At 39.1% G+C, this 18,683-nt stretch overlaps 2 protein-coding genes across 9 annotated transcripts in view; both read right to left on the reverse strand.

Moving 5' to 3' along the window:
* Positions 1–16,151, reverse strand: part of XRN1 (5'-3' exoribonuclease 1) — a 41,631-nt gene extending 25,480 nt beyond the window's left edge. For 4 of the 6 annotated variants that reach the window (XR_010441313.1, XM_064720548.1, XM_064720550.1 and 1 more), the window contains exons 1-19: positions 15,950–16,151; positions 13,159–13,391; positions 11,772–11,869; positions 11,319–11,428; positions 11,114–11,224; positions 10,808–10,890; positions 8,653–8,740; positions 8,362–8,530; positions 8,081–8,148; positions 6,502–6,636; positions 5,485–5,548; positions 4,644–4,749; positions 3,916–4,005; positions 3,611–3,767; positions 3,173–3,292; positions 2,454–2,623; positions 1,523–1,643; positions 1,332–1,430; positions 120–223 (exon numbers count right to left, since the gene is read on the reverse strand). Coding sequence is in view for 5 of the 6 variants with exons in the window: in XM_064720548.1 (XP_064576618.1) it covers positions 120–223; positions 1,332–1,430; positions 1,523–1,643; positions 2,454–2,623; positions 3,173–3,292; positions 3,611–3,767; positions 3,916–4,005; positions 4,644–4,749; positions 5,485–5,548; positions 6,502–6,636; positions 8,081–8,148; positions 8,362–8,530; positions 8,653–8,740; positions 10,808–10,890; positions 11,114–11,224; positions 11,319–11,428; positions 11,772–11,869; positions 13,159–13,391; positions 15,950–16,024 (2,201 nt within the window). In the remaining variant the exon portion in view is untranslated. The remainder of the gene's footprint in view (positions 1–119; positions 224–1,331; positions 1,431–1,522; positions 1,644–2,453; positions 2,624–3,172; positions 3,293–3,610; positions 3,768–3,915; positions 4,006–4,643; positions 4,750–5,484; positions 5,549–6,501; positions 6,637–8,080; positions 8,149–8,361; positions 8,531–8,652; positions 8,741–10,807; positions 10,891–11,113; positions 11,225–11,318; positions 11,429–11,771; positions 11,870–13,158; positions 13,392–15,949) is intronic. The other 2 variants (XM_064720547.1, XM_064720549.1) reach the window with 2 other exon arrangements.
* Positions 16,152–16,491: 340 nt separating this feature from the next.
* Positions 16,492–18,683, reverse strand: part of ATR (ATR serine/threonine kinase) — a 39,969-nt gene continuing 37,777 nt past the window's right edge. For 2 of the 3 annotated variants that reach the window (XM_064720742.1, XM_064720741.1), the window contains exon 47: positions 16,492–17,861. In XM_064720742.1, coding sequence (XP_064576812.1) covers positions 17,688–17,861 — 174 coding nt within the window. In that variant the 3' untranslated portion in view covers positions 16,492–17,687. The remainder of the gene's footprint in view (positions 17,862–18,683) is intronic. The other variant, XM_064720743.1, reaches the window with a different exon arrangement.

The following is an 18,683-nucleotide window of genomic DNA, read 5'->3' on the forward strand; positions in this document are numbered from 1 at the left end:
ATCTGGACTAACTGGTAGTTAGTTTTACAATAAAATTAAAATTTCTGGGCAGCCCAAGGAACTTCATTTGAAAAAAAACCAGTAAGACAACAAGGAACTACATATCATGTAACTCTTACTTAGTTTCTCCATCTGACACTGCAACAACTCTGGCTTCTTCAAGGTGGGGCCAGTTAACAAAAACTCGCTTTCCAAGTATCGAACTGGCAACGTTTTCTACCATCTGAAAAAAAACCCAGAAGTATTATTACTAATTGTTTAACATACTAGAAGATTTTTGTTACAGTATTTTCAAGCTGTTTTTGCAATAAAAACTGTAGTAGTTTACTAACAGATTTTCTTGCAGAATAAAAAACTAACTTTATCTTACTAAAATATATTTGATACAGATTACATAATCCCTGATTAAAAATGTGGCTCTTAACATGTTGCATGTGTTATTTGAAAGACCTGGCATAATTTGAATGTCTCATAGAGGTTTACTAAGTACTTCTTTTGTTAAATGACTTAGAACTATTTGTGTCTCTGAGACACAATAAATAAAATGACCATTTGAGATTACCAAAGTATTTTGTATGATATATTTTACTTATATATCACATTGAAAAAAAGGAACAACTTTTATGTCCACAACTTGCTGGCATCTGTAAATTCAGCCTCACATTATGTTCTTTTTTTCTAACAAGTCTCTGCTTTTTTAAAGATATTCATTAGGCCTACTTGATTTTTCTTGCCATCTATCTATAATATGTACTCTCCCTATCCCTCTACTGTAAAATCATATCATATTATATTGTTTTCCTCCTCTCTCCCTTATTTTATTTACTTCTGAATTTTCTTCTGTTCTGCACTTGTCATTTGCTACTTTGACTCTTCTCTCTGATTCCCCTATCAAAGAGCCTCATTAGAGTGGAAGGCATCAAGTCTGCTTTGTTGATTAAAAGGAAACACTTTTTCTTTTCAAGTGGTCATCTCTTCAGGCAGACAAAAGACAAACACCACTGCTCTGGAGACTGCTTCCCTGCATTTATACCATTCATTAGCTCCTTACCCAAGAACATCTAAATGCTACCACAGAGCAAGGCCAGAAACTCAACCAAGGACACTGATCCTTCATAGTGTGAAGTCTGGAAAACGATACATGATTTTAGCAGATACCCAAAATTCCAGACTGTTTCCCACACAAATTCAGCATTTAAACACCTCAAATCTGACCATTTAACAAATTCAGACTTCTTAGTAAGTATTTTGTCCAGCTGTGGGGTTTTTTTTTGTTTGTTTGTTTGTTTTTTTGTTTGGTTTTGGTCTTTTGCTAGGAGCTGAATGCTTACCTGGTCCTTTGAGTTCTCGTCAACTATGATTTCCAACATCATGTTCTCTCCATGGCTGCTTTGCTGAAACACTTGCACACCACTTTTTTTAAGATAGAACTGGGTAAAAACAAAACAGCATATAAAACTTAAGCTCTAACATAGTTATCTACTATGTACAATTGAAATGCTGGAAGAGAAAAATCGTTTACCTTATGTTTAATGTGCTTTAAAGTAGGAAATCCACAAAAATACAGTGCACTCTTGTTGATTTTAGTTATCTTATTGTGGGTTATTTCTACATGCCAAGCATCCAAAGGTATTGTTTTATACCTAAAAAAGAAGTGGCACAACATTTGCTCATGCAGATTGACCTACACCTCTAGAAAAAAATCATTCCTCATTCACTCGTTAATTGACAAACCCTTTGCTTTCCAGCAACTAATTTATGTCACTTGGAATATATAGAAAGGACTATAAAATACCCATGCTACTGCTGCAGAGAGACTATTCATTAGGAAAAAGACAAAACTTCAGGATAGATGGAAACTCACTCTTAAATAATTGTAATTACTGAATTCTGACTAGCAATGGTTCTATATGGTATCATTCATCTTCACAACTGTCCATTCTTCACCGACTGTAATCCAGCAACAGGCACTCCTGCTCTACTCTGCTTTAAGCTTGACTACTGTTAAGCTTATGTTTCCATTTCATCTTCAGTTTGTGTGAACTAAAGCTGGCTACTTTCCGTGAGAAGGTGAAAAACAAATTTGTGTTTAATTCTCTGCATTGGATCCAAATGCTTAAATTTAAAAAAAAAACACTCTGGAATTAGCATTCCAGTAAATGATCACTATTTATCAGATATTTGTACCAGTCTTTCATTCTCTGTCATACAAAGTTTAGTCATTCTTTGGATTGTTCTTGACAACTTAGCACTGGTTCATCTGTTTTGCAAGGTAACATCTGGAGGGACAAATACTTTTACTGTGCTATCCAAAGCAGGCAACATCTAATTAAATATTTTTCATTTCTCAGTTTACATATTGACATATGCAAGGTTTGGTTAAAATGTTAGTAAAAATCTAAAACTCCTCCAACTCCTTTTAGCCTGCTGTAAAACAGTTACTGCAGCATTACCTCGTGTGGCATCGTTCTATTGCAGGGAATTTCTCTGGCCACGGTGACAGGTACTGGAACTCAGCATCTTTGTCATACCAGTACATCAAGCAAGCACTGTGAGTGTTTCTTCGTTTCTCCTCTTCTTTTAGGCCCTTATTACAGGATTCCATGGCCTGCAGCAGTCGTTTCTAAATTTTAGAGGAATTAGCACATGTGAAACTGGCAACAAAAGTTAGCATGGAGAAAACTACACTGGGAAAGTAACCCAAGACATCCAGGTGCCCTATGTGCTCAGTGTCCAGCTGCAGCCCCACCCTTTCTCATGTCCCTGATCAAAATGCTCCCAGAACAATTACAATGGAATGGCTTTGGAGAATAATCACCTTTCTGCAAGCCTGTTTCCAAAGGGTAGCCTTGTCTAACACTGTTATCCTATATGCAAAGTACCCTTTTATTGCTCTCCATTAATGCTTCCCTATTACTGGTGTTTTAAAAACATTAACAACACCAAGTCCACAGCCATTACTTAGGACTTCTGCTCCCTAAAACTAACTTTGGTTGTGGTTACTTAATCTAGACTTACTCCCCAAGCAGCAAACATTTATATTTTTTTCTGTGGTGTTATAAAGTGTTAATTTAAACTTCCACTTAACTGCACGTCTACCCGTTGATAAATTAAGAAATTCAGAAGTTTTGTAATGCAGCTTTTATGGGCAGCAGATGCTGAAAGAACTTACCTCATCAATAAAGGGGATTAATACTACAGCTTCCCATTCCTGCTGTTTACCATTTAGGTCAGTTTTAAAATCAGGTGGGTAATATTCTATAATAGGAGAGTCTTGACTAGTCATCAAATGCTAGGAAAATACAATAGAGATGATATCAAAGGCAATTTAGCAGTAATTGTAGGAAGTGACAAAGGAAGGCTGTACAAGAATGAAACATTTAACTGGCCTAGCTGGAAATTGCTTAGCAAATGTAAAATTCTGTATTTATTAGTAACTTTACAGTGCACTACATATAGTAACAAGTACAATATTTAACCATACATCTAAAATGCAGAAATAGAATTTAATTAACAAGACATGCAAAACCACTAAGAAGAGAGTAAAATAAAATAAAGCAGACAATGAGTAAGCAGTAGATAGATAATGCAATTGAATTCTATATCTTACCTGGTAACATTTAGGTAGCAGATCTTTGCTAGCTGCTGGAAGTACAGCAAGAAGCTGTTCAAATGGCATGAAAGGTTTTCCAAGGTCAAACTTGATTTTGAGTTCACTGATGTTGTGAATATCTGACAGGTAAGGTGCATAATGATAAGGGTAATACCTGCAGGTTAAAAAATCCCCAAAGTGACATGACTTAATTAGAGCACAGCAGTGTTCACAGATCAGAAACAAACCAAACTACATTAAATGTTCCCAGCATAGAAGATGAAATACCTTTCAGCAGTCTCCCATTTAATGTTTTTTCTTACCAGCTCCATGATTGAACTCCATGGTAATAATAATGCAAAATCCATTGTATTGCCTGGACATAACATTCAGCTTGATCAGCAAGGAAGGCACTTAAAAGAAAAAGGAAAGACACTTATTAGTTTTCTCATTTTCACTGGTATATAAAAAGTACTTAGCACCTTGTACATAGGAATGAAGGTGGAACATTTTGCAAATCTAATAATATCATGATTTTCTAGATTAATTTCCTCTCTGGTCCTCAAATACTTATTACAGAAACCTTGATTTGCAGCTCTTCTTGCATTCGGCAAAATCACCATTGCAGTACTCTGCCAGGTGCTCTCTGCTTTTGACATGGGATGAATATTCTGTCTTTTACTAGAATCAATGTTGAGGGTTGGCAGGGACCTTAGAGATCATCTTGTTCCAACCCCCTGCCCACCTTCCATAGACCAGATTGCTCAAAGCCCCATCCAAGCCCTGGCCTTGAACACTTTCAGGGATGGGACATCCACAACTCCTCTGGGCAACGTGCTCCAGTGCCTTGCCACTCTCACAGTAAAGAATTTCTTCCTTATTATCTAAAGTAAACCTACCCCCTCTCAGTTTGAAGCCACTATGCCTTGTCCCATCACTATGCACTCTTGAAAAATGTCTCTAATACACACTTACAAATGTATGCCTCGAATACATATCTACAAAGACTTGTCTTCAGCATTTAGGAATAAAAAAAGAAGTATATACTTACTCAGACACTACTTCTACACCCATTTTAGTCATGTAGTAAGTTCTTTTGTATTGCCTAAACTCAGTTTCAAACAGATCATCATCTTCTGGTTCATCTTCCAATGTGGCTGGAAAACCAGTCACAAAAAAAAGGATTAACATTCACTTCTCTACTACAGTAAGGTCTGAAAACATTCACTTCTGACATTAAGCCTTAACTTTACTCCTCAATTCAAAACTATAGGTACTCACACCTTTCTTGCGCTGAAAATAACATGAAACAATCAAACAAAATCTTTATCCACAAAAATTCTTGAATTTTTAAGACAGGCAACCCATTTTTTAGCCCAATTACAAGAAAAGAGAAGATAATATAAGCCGTCATAAAAAAGTCTGAGAAAACACAAAAAGAATTTTAAAATTCAATTATGTTTAGCAACATCACCTAATATCATGCAGTAATATTCATACATTTTTGACAATAATTTCAGAACATGAGCAAGAAACTTCCTACAAGTAGAATGAGTTTAAACCCAACCACAACCAAAAACCCTAAAGCTACACAAAAATCTGTTCCCTTGTCCCTCATCTAAGAAAATACCTATGCATACAATTATCAAATCCATAATATTGTTGAAGGTTTGTTCATTAATTCCTTTAACTCATCATGGAAATACAGGGCAAGGAAGAAGCACCTCTAAAGCTTTAGCCCCACTCTCTCACCAGAGCAGTTCCACTTCCCAACAGATGACTGCATGTCCTGCATTCAGAGTAAGCTCATCTCTGACATGCAATTCTTAGTTCTTTAAAATCTATACACACATTTTTTGTTATGTGTGCATGGAAAAATTACTTGCACTTACTTTTAGGGGTCACTTCACCTTCATTTTTTTCTAAAGCAGCCAAAGATATAGAATTTTCCTGAGCCTATTAAATTAAGATTTGAGATAATGTAAAAATACAGGTTAATATGCACAAACCCCATTCAAAACTTGCAACTCAAAATACTACAATCAAAATATATACATATTATTTATTTTAAAACCCATTTCCTTCTCTTACAACTGCTTCAAGAAAATTATTTAAGCAGACAAGAAGGACAGATCAGACAAAAGGAGCAGTGTCAAAACGTTAACTACTTCTCAAAAAATACCTGAATATTTGTGTTCCAAAGTGCTACTCTTTCCAAGCTCTGTACACAAAGAACAGGATAACAATATACAAAGACAGATTAAATGCAGAGGAATTTTCTCCTGCTGCTCTACACTCTGCTGAAGCACATAGTGAAGGGCAGTCAGTGGAAGTGGTGGTGGGGAACTCGACACTGGGGCAGAGCCAGGATGCTGTTGTGTAGTAGCACACACGTATACAAGGTGCTGTTTCTTCTTAACTGGTTATATCTACAACTGCAAGTTTAATACTGACTGAGATAGCTCACCAATGGCATTGCTTGTTCCCTATTTGCTGTCCAGTAGTTAGCCAATACCAAGACATACATGAATGTTCTATCAGTGTATCTGAAATACATGGAACTTGCAGCAGACCATGCATTAAAAATTAAGATTACGAAGTGTAGCAGGTTTGATCATAACACACACAAAAGTTAAGTTCTGCTGCTTTTGAAGAACAGCAAAGCATTAAATACAGGTTTACAAGACTTTTAAAATCATGAGCACCCGCCCCTGACTGAACCATTTCATCACCCACAACCAGCAGTGCATACAGGCAGAATGCAGACTGTTACAATTTACTTTACCTTTTCTGGTTTGGAAAAAAATCTCAAAACAGAGGCTTATGCCACTTAATTAGTCTAAGACTAAATTACTGATTTGCAAAAAGTAACATTCTTATTTCTGATATTGTGCATATAATACACTGACCTTTTGTTTCTTTTGTTTATTTTTTCTGGCTTCCTCTGCTGCAATCCCAGCTGCTTCGTTGAGGTATTTATTGCCCACTTTACTTTCAAACCACTTCAGGTCAACAAAGACTTCACTGAAGTGCTCACGATCGAACTGTGAGATTAAAGTAAGTTAGCAAATATTTGAGGGATGTCAAATTTGGAATGCCAGATTAACAATGTCTTTTTAGTACATGCATTAGATTACATCTAGAGTAATCTGTACAGAAACATTTTGCCCTAGAGATACAACTAAACAGATCAGATTAATACTAAAAATCCTATTTCTCAGCAATTTGTAACACACAGCCAAGCCATATTTTGTTTTCTTTCAGTATGGCAGCAAGGAAAACAAAACAGAATTAAATAACAAAAAAGAATTAAAAATAACTTCTACACTTCACTATCAACTCTAGCAGTGCACATGTAAGGTCTGGTTAATACAGCCTTGTGCCACAGATCTAACACTTTCCCAGCTCTATCCAAGAACCAGAAAATAAGGCTGAGGCAGGACCAACAGATGATCTCCCTCTTTTCAAGTTCAGCAGGTTTAATCCTTTCCATTTCTATGTGGCTATAGCCTACCTCATCTCTAGGATGGATTACTGCACTAGCACTTAACAAGATTACCTTCTGTACACTAACTAGTTAGTTCATGAACAACGCTGATGCCTGCCCCTCAGATGCTCCTTGATCTTTACCAGTGATTTTCATAAAAACCTTGGAAACAATTCTCCCCCTCCAAGACCTTCAGACAACTTGCTCCCCAGGAAACTACAGCAGGGGAAATAAAGAATATCCCTGTGTTCAGCAAGCTTTTGGAATACACAGAAATCACAGACAATTCTGAGCTGGAAGAGACCCACAAGGATCAATCAGTCCAACTGGTATGTGAGCAGCCCTAGAGGGACTGAACCCAGGTGAATTATTGGCACCTGCTCTAAAGGGACTGAACCCACATCCCTGGCACCTGCTATAGAGAGGCTGAACCCACATCCCTGGCATTACTGGCACCTGCTCCAGAGGGACTGAACCCACATCCCTGGCATTACTGGCACCTGCTCTAAAGGGACTGAACCCACATCCCTGGCATTACTGGCACCTGCTGTAGAGAGGCTGAACCCACATCCCTGGCATTACTGGCACCTGCTCCAGAGGGACTGAACCCACATCCCTGGCATTACTGGCACCTGCTCTAAAGGGACTGAACCCACATCCCTGGCACTACTGGCACCTGCTCTAACCAGCTTTGCCCGATACTGCCACACACTTTGATGGGCAGTGAGCACCATGATTCTACTGGTGAGTCTTCATTTGACTTGCAGTACCAAAAGCCCTGTGCTGGCTAAAGCACAGATCAAATGATTCAATCTTTTTCCTCTTATGCTCTAAGAGCAGACAACAACTGATAGGATTCCATCTGTTCAATGCTATAACAGCTGATTAAACCACCTGTAAACCACAGCCATTTAACAGTTCATTCCAACTACAGTATGGTCTATTGTAGGATACCATACTGAGTTTAAGTTCAACACTCTATAAATTTCAAAGTTACTTACATCTGACAATCTTGTAAGATATTTCTCAAAACGTTCTAAATTCAGATGCCCATTTTCATTGATGTAACCTGTTGAGAAAATTAAACATGTTTTTGAAGTAACAATTCAACAATTTTAAGATTTGCATTTAAATGATGCACAGGTAATAAAATGCAATCTTGCTGCCTCTCTAAGGAAAGTGCATTAAATGCTAAACATTCTAATGTGAAAAAAAGGTCAATAAATACAAATACATCAGTGTTAATGCTTCTACTTTCCACAGCTGAACTTAGTTTTCTCACCTCCCAGTTCTGGCAAAATAGCCATGTATGTTCTATAAAGTAGTGGCAGTGCATCATGATTAATGTGTAAATGAGGTAGATGAGGAATAAAATCATTTCCTACAAGGAAACCCATTAAAATCCAATCATCTATTATCCTTTCAATATCATATTCAAAAGAAATCTTGTCCTGGAGGAAAGAGAAAAAGGATAAAAGAACAACATTCAGGAGTATACTTTTTGTTGTCATTTTTGCATAAAGACTTCACACATTCACACATTCTTTCCCATCTCAGCTCCATTAGAACTTACTTTTACTGGAGAAAATTCATAATCAATATATTCTCTCATCAGTGATAAGTGCAGTAAATGAAACGTGGTTTCCTCTGGTGCACACACTCTGTAAATTATTCAGACCACCAAGTTAATTATTTATAAACACACTTTCAACATTAATATTAATAAGTCCAAGGTTACCCAAACACAAGAAATTTTACTAGGATTCTATCTTTGTAGAAATAATGTATAAACATTTCCTTGAATCTATTTTGAGATTATATATAAAATTTTGCAGTAGCATCTTCTGAACACCAGATGTGATTGTATAGAGAAGAACTAACTTAGAGAACAGCTGTGTGGAGTTCCAAGCTGCAGTAACTATTTCCTAAATCCTTACCCCACTGCTCAAAAAAGAGACAAACTAGTCCAACATGGCACCAGGCCTCACCATTTTAGGGTATTTTCTAACTAGTCTGAATGAGAACAGAGCACACAGATTTCCATCTAAACCAGCTGGGTTACATCTGCAGTCATTTGAAATGCTTCTTGTAACAGATGAATATGCTCTGTATGTATCATTTCATGGCTTCAACGCTGCACTAGAACAACAACAAACCTACTGTTTGTTTATGGCATAGCCAATACATATTCTGCCTTCCCTTTTTCTCTTCACTAAAACTACTCGTAAAAACCCAAGCCAACATTAGCCCCAAATCAGTTAATACCTACACCAAAAGATTGATGAGCTAAATGATCTATTTCCAATTAATAAAGGACTATTTCACCTTGTAGATACTATAACTAGCTGAGACAACCCAATGACAAACCAGCATAAGTACTTGCGCCTTCACACATAAAGAGGAATTTTCAGAAATGATCTCAAAAGGAACATGTGTGGGATAGCCTTCAGATGCAGGACAAACTCATGCAAGACAAACTCTGAGCTACACTGGACTTCAGAATCAATTGTGCCATTTTTAAAATGCAATTTTCATATTGGTATTAAAGAACTTTGGCAACCAGGTTGATGCCATAAGACTCTAGAGAGATTCTGCCCTTACTCTTCATTGCACTGGACTGTGAAATCCTGATAAGCCAAGCAATTCCGCTCAATAAAACATTCACGGTGAGATAGAAGTTTGTAGATATTTTTAGGATTTTCACATTTTGAACTGTAAGTATCCACAAAAGTGACAGTATTGACAGAAGGCAATTCCTGTAACTTACAGAAGTAAATTCTTGTAATGAGCAAATTATTCAGAAATTACAACATGGAACAATGCTTGGGGGGAGGGAATAAATAACACTTTGCTCTTTGATTTCATACTTTCACTAATGAATCTTTCAAAAAGTAAATCACACTCTTATTTTACATTATTTTATTTTTGACAAAGGTAAAACCAAGGTTTCCCTTTGATTAGATGTAAGGTCTTTAAAAAAAGTGCAGTGCTGCATGCCAACACTACCCACGAGTATTAGTGAAATGTTGACTGCAAAGACTGAAAAGAAAGCCTATTTCTGATGTTCATCATATTGTCCTTGGCAATAAAGTATTCCTTTATTAGCAAAAATTACACATTTCTCTAAACATTTATGATTTATTCCGTTATCCTTACTGTCAGAAGTATTTTTTTGTGTCTCCCCCATTTTCCACCTTTATGTACCCAATATATGCTTAAAAGTCCTTCAAAGAAGGAACCCAGCCCCAGTAACAGTTATAAATCATTCCTGTATTACTTCAGGAATAACTGAAAAACCTCAGATATAAATATATATATATATATATACATACACATATATACATTTTTGAAAGTTAATATCTGCCTAACACAGTTATGGAAACAATGTCAATACAGCCCAGGCTGCTCCATTATTACATGAAGAAAAAAGTAAAACATACCAAAGTTTAAAGGATTAAAGGAATCAGCTGTTCTGACAGCATACATTTTTTCATGTAAACCAATTGAAATGCACAATTCAGCACGTTGATTTCTCTAATCTCAAGACTATTCTAACCCAAAGAATAAACTAAATTACTATGTTTCATTAAATTACTAGACTTCATTAAATTACTATGCAATCAATAAAAGAAAATCCAAATCACCACACACATCTGTTTTAGTCACCCAGTATGTTTTGGATTTCATTTCATCATAAATAAAATAAGAGTAAAGTTAAATCAATTCACCTTTGAGCCTTTTTACCACCAAATCTGACTTCTTCTCTTAAGAGCGCAAAGTGTGCCTCATGACTTGTTAATCCCAGCATTATCTATTACAAAGAGATACCAGAAAGATCTTACTTTTTAATTTTTTTTAAACCTTAAATAAAAAAATGTTGATGTTTGGTTTCATTACAAATTCAAAAGCTGGCAGGAATACAAAACGACATGCTTGTTTCAAACCATTTTAAAATCCCATGAGCTAAGGAAGATATCAAAAATGATATCTTGACAAATCCCTGTTGTTGTTTGTATTATTTTAATTGCACATACCAAGTCAGCATCTAGGCCATAGAGACAGTGTCTTGTGTTTGGATCATGATGGGGCTTTGCTTTTTCTGATCTGATGAACTCCATAATTTTATGCTCACCTTCCCCTGGGGTCTGGAGACCAAAACAAAACAAAAATAAATCAGCAGTAAGTATTATTCTGTATAAAAAAAATATTTAAAATAGGATAATAAGAAAATATAATGACCTCATGGCCTGATAAGTAGACTGTTATTCCTTGCCAGGATTTGTCTGTGGAAATCTTCATATTTACAAAATATTTAAGATGCTCGTTCAATCTGGCCATGAATTCAGTTCCTGAAAACAGAAACATAAGTTAAAATTTTTCACTAGTTTGCATTTACATATCAAAAGTATTAAAAAAATGCCAACAAATAAAACTTCTGCCAGAAATGAAGGGATGACTGGTTTCTCTCCTAAGACATTTCATTTTTTACATAGTAATCTAAAAAATTTTTAGAATGAGACAATATTCCAATCCCACTGAATGTTACAAAAACTTTTGTACAAACTTACTTAAGCCTTTATTGATTCTGCCTTCTATTTTTCAAAAACACATGCCTAACGATAGGAAAATAGTACCAAAATACAGATGACAAACCATAAGCACTTAATTTAAATAATCAACAAGTTATCTTACCTGGTGTAATGCAGTTGGAGTCAAATCTGGCTTCTGTAGGGAGAGTTTCTCCCTTTTCCAATGCCTTTTTTATTTTGTCCTCTGCCTCTTTTGCTGATCTAAAACAAAACAGCATTGGAGAGAGAATAGAGAACAAATCTTCTTATTCAAATGTTAATATGCTAAGTACAGCTTTTTGACAAAATATAGTTGAATATTTAGAGTGCTTAATAAATAAAAAGGAGAAAAAATGAATATATGAATAGTTTGAACTTATTTCTGATACAACTTAAGTGGCTTAAAAATAGCACTTTTTTCATAGAAATGTGAAAATCTGTTACTATTCAAATGCAGTCAGCATTTAGATTGACAAGGTGATCATACAATGGCTGATCACAATGAATGGCTATTAATGTTGAAACAATAGGAATATTTGTTATCTAAACATCTGAAAATGCTACCCCAGAACAATAACTGTTGTTGAAAAGAGTTAAACAAAGTTAACAAAAGTTAAACAAAGCAGCAGGTGTGGAATTCCAAGGGAGTCACGAGTGAACAATTTACCATGCCCAGTAATGGAGAAATTAACAAACATCACGCTAGACTTTCTCGGCCAAGAATTTCCTATTTCTGGTTTATTTCTGAACCAGAAACAAAGTAACCACCAAAATCTTTGGTTTTTGTCCGGCTCTCAATTCTGCTACAATTTTCTACTTAGAACTCTTAATCTCTGCTTCCTCTCAACCTCCTTTATTCCTTAAAGAAAAAATTACATCAAAAACCAAATTACAAAAAAAATTCCCTTGCTCTTCTCTTGTTCCTTTCCTGCAGCTTGTTTATGCTGCATTTCACTCACCATCCTGGTACTGTCAGACCACTGGCTATTTTTCCTTATAGCAATCTTTAAAAAGCCTCCAAATCTCCCAAAACATTAGTGCAATTCTTAATGTACTTGTAGCTCTGTATCTGAGCTAGCTTGGTAACTGGTATTAATTGGAAATCAGTTTCATTAGAAACTTGATTTTTTTCTATGACTTCCACTACAGCTACCAAACAGGCATATCTAGAATAGCATTCACAAATATCAAAGACTCTCACAGGTTCTGAAGCATTTGGAAACATCTGAAAGAGCTCCACTGCAGAGCTGTTTCACAGAAAATTCCGTAAGAAAAAGCTCCCTTTGTCACCAAGTGCCACATACACAGAGAAAAATTTACATAACAAGCAAGCTTTCCTTTTGGAATCCTGATTTTAACATTTTACAGGTAGTTTCCCTCATTCAATTAAAACTACTGTCAAAGGCACAAGCACTCACCATCTCTCTTACTTTGCACGGCACACATTTCAGAAAGTGGGTTCTTTTAGGTGTTTACTATTCTCAAGACAGAGTCAGCACCGATGATCTTACCTAAAACGTCTCCCACGCTGCTGATTCATTTTTGCTCTTGGAGCTACTCCATCAACTGCCATGAAGAAAACCTTCCTTGGTTTAATAATGCGAAACAGTACTTCCAAATAGTGAAAAATATTGGCAAAAATCTTATCTTCTGAGATTCTGAAGTGGACATCGTCATCATTTGGATGCGAACACTGATGTATAATGCCATTCATGTCCAGGTACAAGTTGTCAAATTCTGGAATCTACAAATGCCACAGTTAGCACCACTGGGTGAATGCAGGCACTGCCCAAGGCACACCTGAGAGCCCTCTGGAAATGAGCTGAGGCGGGAAGAGCTCTGTGGAACCTCCTGCACACCAAGAGGCACAGTAAGAGTACCTGGGTTTGCCTGCACATGCAATCTGTTACTATGATTTTCCTCAGTGAGCCAAGTCAGCTGAACAGATTCCTTCTTTATCCTGGCTGTTTCTGGACCCTCAGAACTTTTGTCCCTTTGCTCAGACTATCTTCTACATTGTAAAATGGAAAAGCAAACCAAAACCACTGTTTTCAGGAAGATTTTTTCTTCTTTTTTGTAAGCCTGCACATTTAACCGATTCAAACTTTCACAGCTGCACTACAAACAATAAAAATGGAGTATGCAATTTCCAACAATATTTCCAAGCAAAGCTGGTGTAAGAACCTTTAGAGTTCTCCCCCTGTTCAGCAGCTCCTACCCCAACCACTGCCCGCTGTCTCTTCAGCTATGCTTGTGGGCATCTTTGAGTCTACAGTGGAAATCAGCACCAAAAGCAGGGAGTGGGCAATAATAACATACATTTCTTACCCAGACTTTCCAAACAGACTTTCTTTTTCCATCTAGTCCTCTGCTCTTCTAACAGCCTTATCTACAGCAGTTACACTTTCTTTTAAAGGAGAAAGAAAGCCTTCCCAAATGTACACAAGCAACACAGAGAGAACAAACACTGGTATATGTATGACACAAAGGGGTCAGTACTACCTCGGTGTTACCAAAATGCACCACAAGAGCACTGACATTAAACAAATCTATTCCCTAATCCCCCAGTAAAACTGTTCACAAAATCCCCCCATCACCACACCTAGGAAAAGGCACTGCCAGCTTGATACAGTTTTCTATAGCACTGCTGCTGACACATCATTAAAGTCACCTGGTTGGGCTTGCATTTGTCCTGCAAATGCAAGAGAAATGTAACTGTCTTAGAAAGAGGAAATGGTGAAGAGAAGAAATTCGAGGCAGGATCAGGAATGATCCCCACTCGACTGCTGTAACTTGTCTGCTGTTGCACATCATGATCTTTAGTATGGTTAAACTCAGTAACCAAACTGCTCTCCATGCTTTCAGACAAGTGAGCAGGGCAATGCACAGGCAGCATTTTAAAGAGACAAAAACTAAAGCTTTTGCATGGAAACAACAGACATAAAAGATCCTATATTTTCTTCAAGAAGCACAGCTATGATTTAACAATAATGCTGTTTTACATAGATAGGCCTTTCAATTTCTTGGTTTGGTTTTGTTTTTTTTACTCTTAGCATATAATCTAGATGCCAATATATGTCAGTTTGTATATTCAAGTGACCTGGAAGGGTTAAGTCATGTTTACTGTTTACCTTAAGAGCTCTAACTGCCTCTTTCAAAAGGCACCAAGGGTAGCTACCCCTTGCTGCCAATCCCCTGGTTGAGCAGACACTGCTGCCTCCTCAGCACAAGTTTAAAGATGTGTGAGCAGTCCAGGCTTCTAAGGAAACAGCAGAAAAGGCAGCATGAACTGCTGCTGCCCTGCTACACAGATAGCTTAAGACACTTCAGAGAAGGCCAACAGATCACAAGCAAAGACCTAAGCTTTAAAAAACTGCTTTAAAACTAGCAGGTAAGGCCAACATGCAAGCTGGGAATCACTTGAGCAGGGCATCTTAGTTACACTGACACAATAGCTATTTAATCTTTAAAAATCACAGGTGTTTGGGGAAAACGTATCAATATTCAAACACACTCTCAATTATCACCTATCTCAGACCATCCTTATTCAATCTACAAAACCACATCTGTGACACCAGCTGAAAATGATAATTAGAAGCGCTTGTATCCAACAGGTACCAAACGTGGTATCTCTGAAAAGATGACGTCGTGGTCCAACTGTTGGAAGTATGATTTACGGCTTTCGTTTCCCAGGCTTGAACACACCTCCCGGTTCAGCTGCTAACACAAACTGTCCGACGCAGGCAACAACAAGGAAACGCAGCCGAGCTGTAAAACCTGTCCCTCGTCATTACCGCGCCATTGGCCGTCGGCAGCTGGAACTTTTCTGAGCCCAACAAGGAGCAAACTCCGACCTTGGGCTCCCCGCGGGTGTTGCCGAGGGCACCCAGAGCGAGGGGAGAGAGCCCGGCGGGGCAGCCCCGGGCCGGGAGCCGCCGCGGGCCGGCCATTCCCCGGGGGAACGGAGCACTCCGGGTCCGGGACTGCTGAAAGCACCGCCGGCCCCCAGCCGCGGGCTCCGGGCACTGCTGCCCGCCAGCGGGGGGCTCGGCCCGGACAGACGCGCTGTCAGGGGGCACCGAACGCCTCGCCCGCTTCCCAGCGATCGCCCACCGCCGTCCCACCACTTTCGGCCGCTCCCTCTGAGCCGCAGCCGCCTCCCCTGAGCCGGGACTCGGTCCCGCAGGGCCGGCCGGGGCCGAGGCCCGGCCGCTCGTCCCCCTCCCTCATCTCGCCGAGGGGCCGGTCAGGACCCCCCGGGGCCGGCCGGTGTCAGGCAGCGCCGCTCCGCCCCCAGCTCACCTGATGCTCCTTCAGCACCTGGCTGAGGCAGGGGTACCGCTCCGAGATCCACCGGTAGAACTTGGGGACCCCCATGGCCACAGCTCCCCGCCGCCCTCACAGCCCCGCCGGAACCAAACACCGCGGGCCGCGCTCCGCCCTCCTTCCGGCGCGCCGCGCTGACAGCGGCCGAGCGCCCGCACCACCGACAGCGAGCGGGCACAGAGCGGCGCCGGAGCGGGGCGGGCCCGGCCTCGGCGGGGCGGGGCGGGAGCGGGGCGGGAGCGGGGCGGGCCCGGGCGGGCTCCCACCCCTCGGCTGCCTCACCGCCACTGGCGGCACGCCTGGAGCGCGGTGAACACGCGGGACCCCCGTGCGCTGCCCTGCCGCAGCCCGGGCCCCGTCCCCCCGCTCCGGGCAGCAGCTCTGCTCCCCGCGCGGTGGCAACGCCCGCTGCAACAGCTGCCCGGGCGGCTCTCTGCGCTCCCATAAACTGATAAAAACTGGGAAAAACAACGTCAGCACGCAAACACAACACCGGAAAAGATCACTGTATGTTCCAAGTATTTTACTAGGAAAACTCGTCACGTTTATGGGACAGTGACAACACTTCTAGATTACCCATTAGATAGAGAAAAAAACGCCCTAGAAGCGGTTGCAAACCTAATATTTTACTTTCCCAAACCTCTGGATTTCAGCTGAACAGAAGAAACTCTCGAGCGTCACACCACCGTGTGAGCCTGTGTTCAAAACCAAACAGCACTCTTTGTCTCTCAGAATAGTAGAAACAAAACCACTGTACAAAAATTCTAATGATAGCCTACTGTAGGTTAAAAGGGTATAATTTTCCCTATTTCCCTACAATTTGGATGCCTAGAAAGCAAGCACTTATGTAAGATAGCATTTGCCTTTCAACCATATTTTAGTCTACCCCCTGTGCTAAAACACATTTTTTGAAATGGAATCTGAAAAACACCCCTAGAGATGTGCTTGTTCCAGGGGAGGAAGAGGGGCAGAGCAAGGCTCTCAGGAGCCTCCAGGGATGTTACAGTCACAGCTCCAACCCCCTGCCTGCTGGCCTGGCCTCACAGCCACACTGCCAGGGTCCCTCCATCTCCCAGCTTTGTGCCTTGTCCTTCAGGAGGGTTTTTAGCACTCAAGGGCTAAGGAAACAGGTTCAGAACATGGAAACACTTTACCAGTTTACTCATGCTAAGATTTAAGATCCCAAAAGCTTTCCTAGAGATAGCCAGGCAACATGGAAGAAAGTTGAATTATTGGTATTTCTTTCTACTGCTAGAAAGAAATACTAATAATTTTTAGAAAGCCCTTCTGTATATGAGTACAAAAGTTGAAATAACCGCTTTACATCCTATCAGTATTAAACTTCATTATTTTCTAATCTAAACCAAATGAGAAACGTGTTTACAAAAATATACAGTACTTTATAGTGCATCTGTCAACATCATGAAAATCTTTCATATAGTCAGAGCCTTGCATAGTCTAATTTTTAAGCAGTTCTTACATACTGCCTTCTGTGTGTGTTCAAAAGGTAAGTCCTTGCACCTTACACATCTGCATTCACAGCATCCTTGCAAGGACACTGTACATTTTACACAGATTTTGGAAGACCATAAACCTGTTCTTCTGCTTGCAGCCAAAAATCAACAGAAGTAACCGGGTACCACTGGCTGATTCCTTCCCAACAATATTATAGCTCCAGCACTTGTGGATGGTACCATTCCAAAGGGAACAAATATCACATATATGGAGCCCAGCCCATGTACATCTGGCAGAGCAGGTTGTCATCACTTGCTTCTTGAATGAGGTAGTGAACATGCCCTTCAATAGATAAAGGTAATCCTTTGATTCTGTTCCTAGTCTTAATGACACCTTGCAGCCGTTGCTCTATATCAAGGACATGGGTTTTGGCCTGGAAGGAAGAAAAAAAAAAATTGGTACTATTCATGAACTTCCACTTCTCAAAATAAAAACAGTATTTCTTAGGATGTGTTTGAAATCATATTATAATTTAATACAGAATCCAGATGCCTATACCAGCTACAATAAAAACAAAGGCTACTCACTTTTAAGAACAATTCTCTAGAATGGATATATTATTGGTCAAGCTATAACTTTTGCCTTACATTTTTACAGTTTAAAGTAACCAAAGGAGACTGAAAGAGCTATATAAATATATTTGGGAATTGTCAGAAAGCTTTATTGCATACAATTAATGTCAAATAAATGCAACATTTTCTTAGCCTTGTTCCTGGAATTCTGGATAAAATTTAAGTCCGGAAAATTTAGGTTAAAATTTGAGCATCTCAAAATGAGCTGTTCCAAGGCCCACTGGAGTTGCTAGTTCATACCAATTACACTCACACATTTGCTTTTAAAGCTCAAGCATAACATTGGCACTCCTCCAGAAAAAGCAGTTAACATATACAATCATGTGGGTGGTCTTGTAAAAAAAAAATCTTGTAAAAGAATGCAGACACAGTCTGGTTAGTAACTGTTTGAAGACCAGGAGATTTTCTGTGCTAAAATAGACCAGGTAAGTTCTTTGTTGTCATACAGTTTCAATGATGTAGTTTTTCCTTATCTTAGCTGTTGTGTTTGTCAGTGCTCCCTAAGTATTGCCTGCTATTACACATTTATTTTCATTAAATAGTCCTTAAAAAACCAGAAAGGGATAAATCAGAAATTTTGCACAGAGGGAAGATAATAAAAATTAAGCTATACTTTGAATCAA

The sequence above is a fragment of the Zonotrichia leucophrys genome, chromosome 9 (genome assembly GCF_028769735.1).
Source record: "Zonotrichia leucophrys gambelii isolate GWCS_2022_RI chromosome 9, RI_Zleu_2.0, whole genome shotgun sequence".
NCBI classification, from domain to species: Eukaryota; Metazoa; Chordata; class Aves; order Passeriformes; family Passerellidae; genus Zonotrichia; species Zonotrichia leucophrys.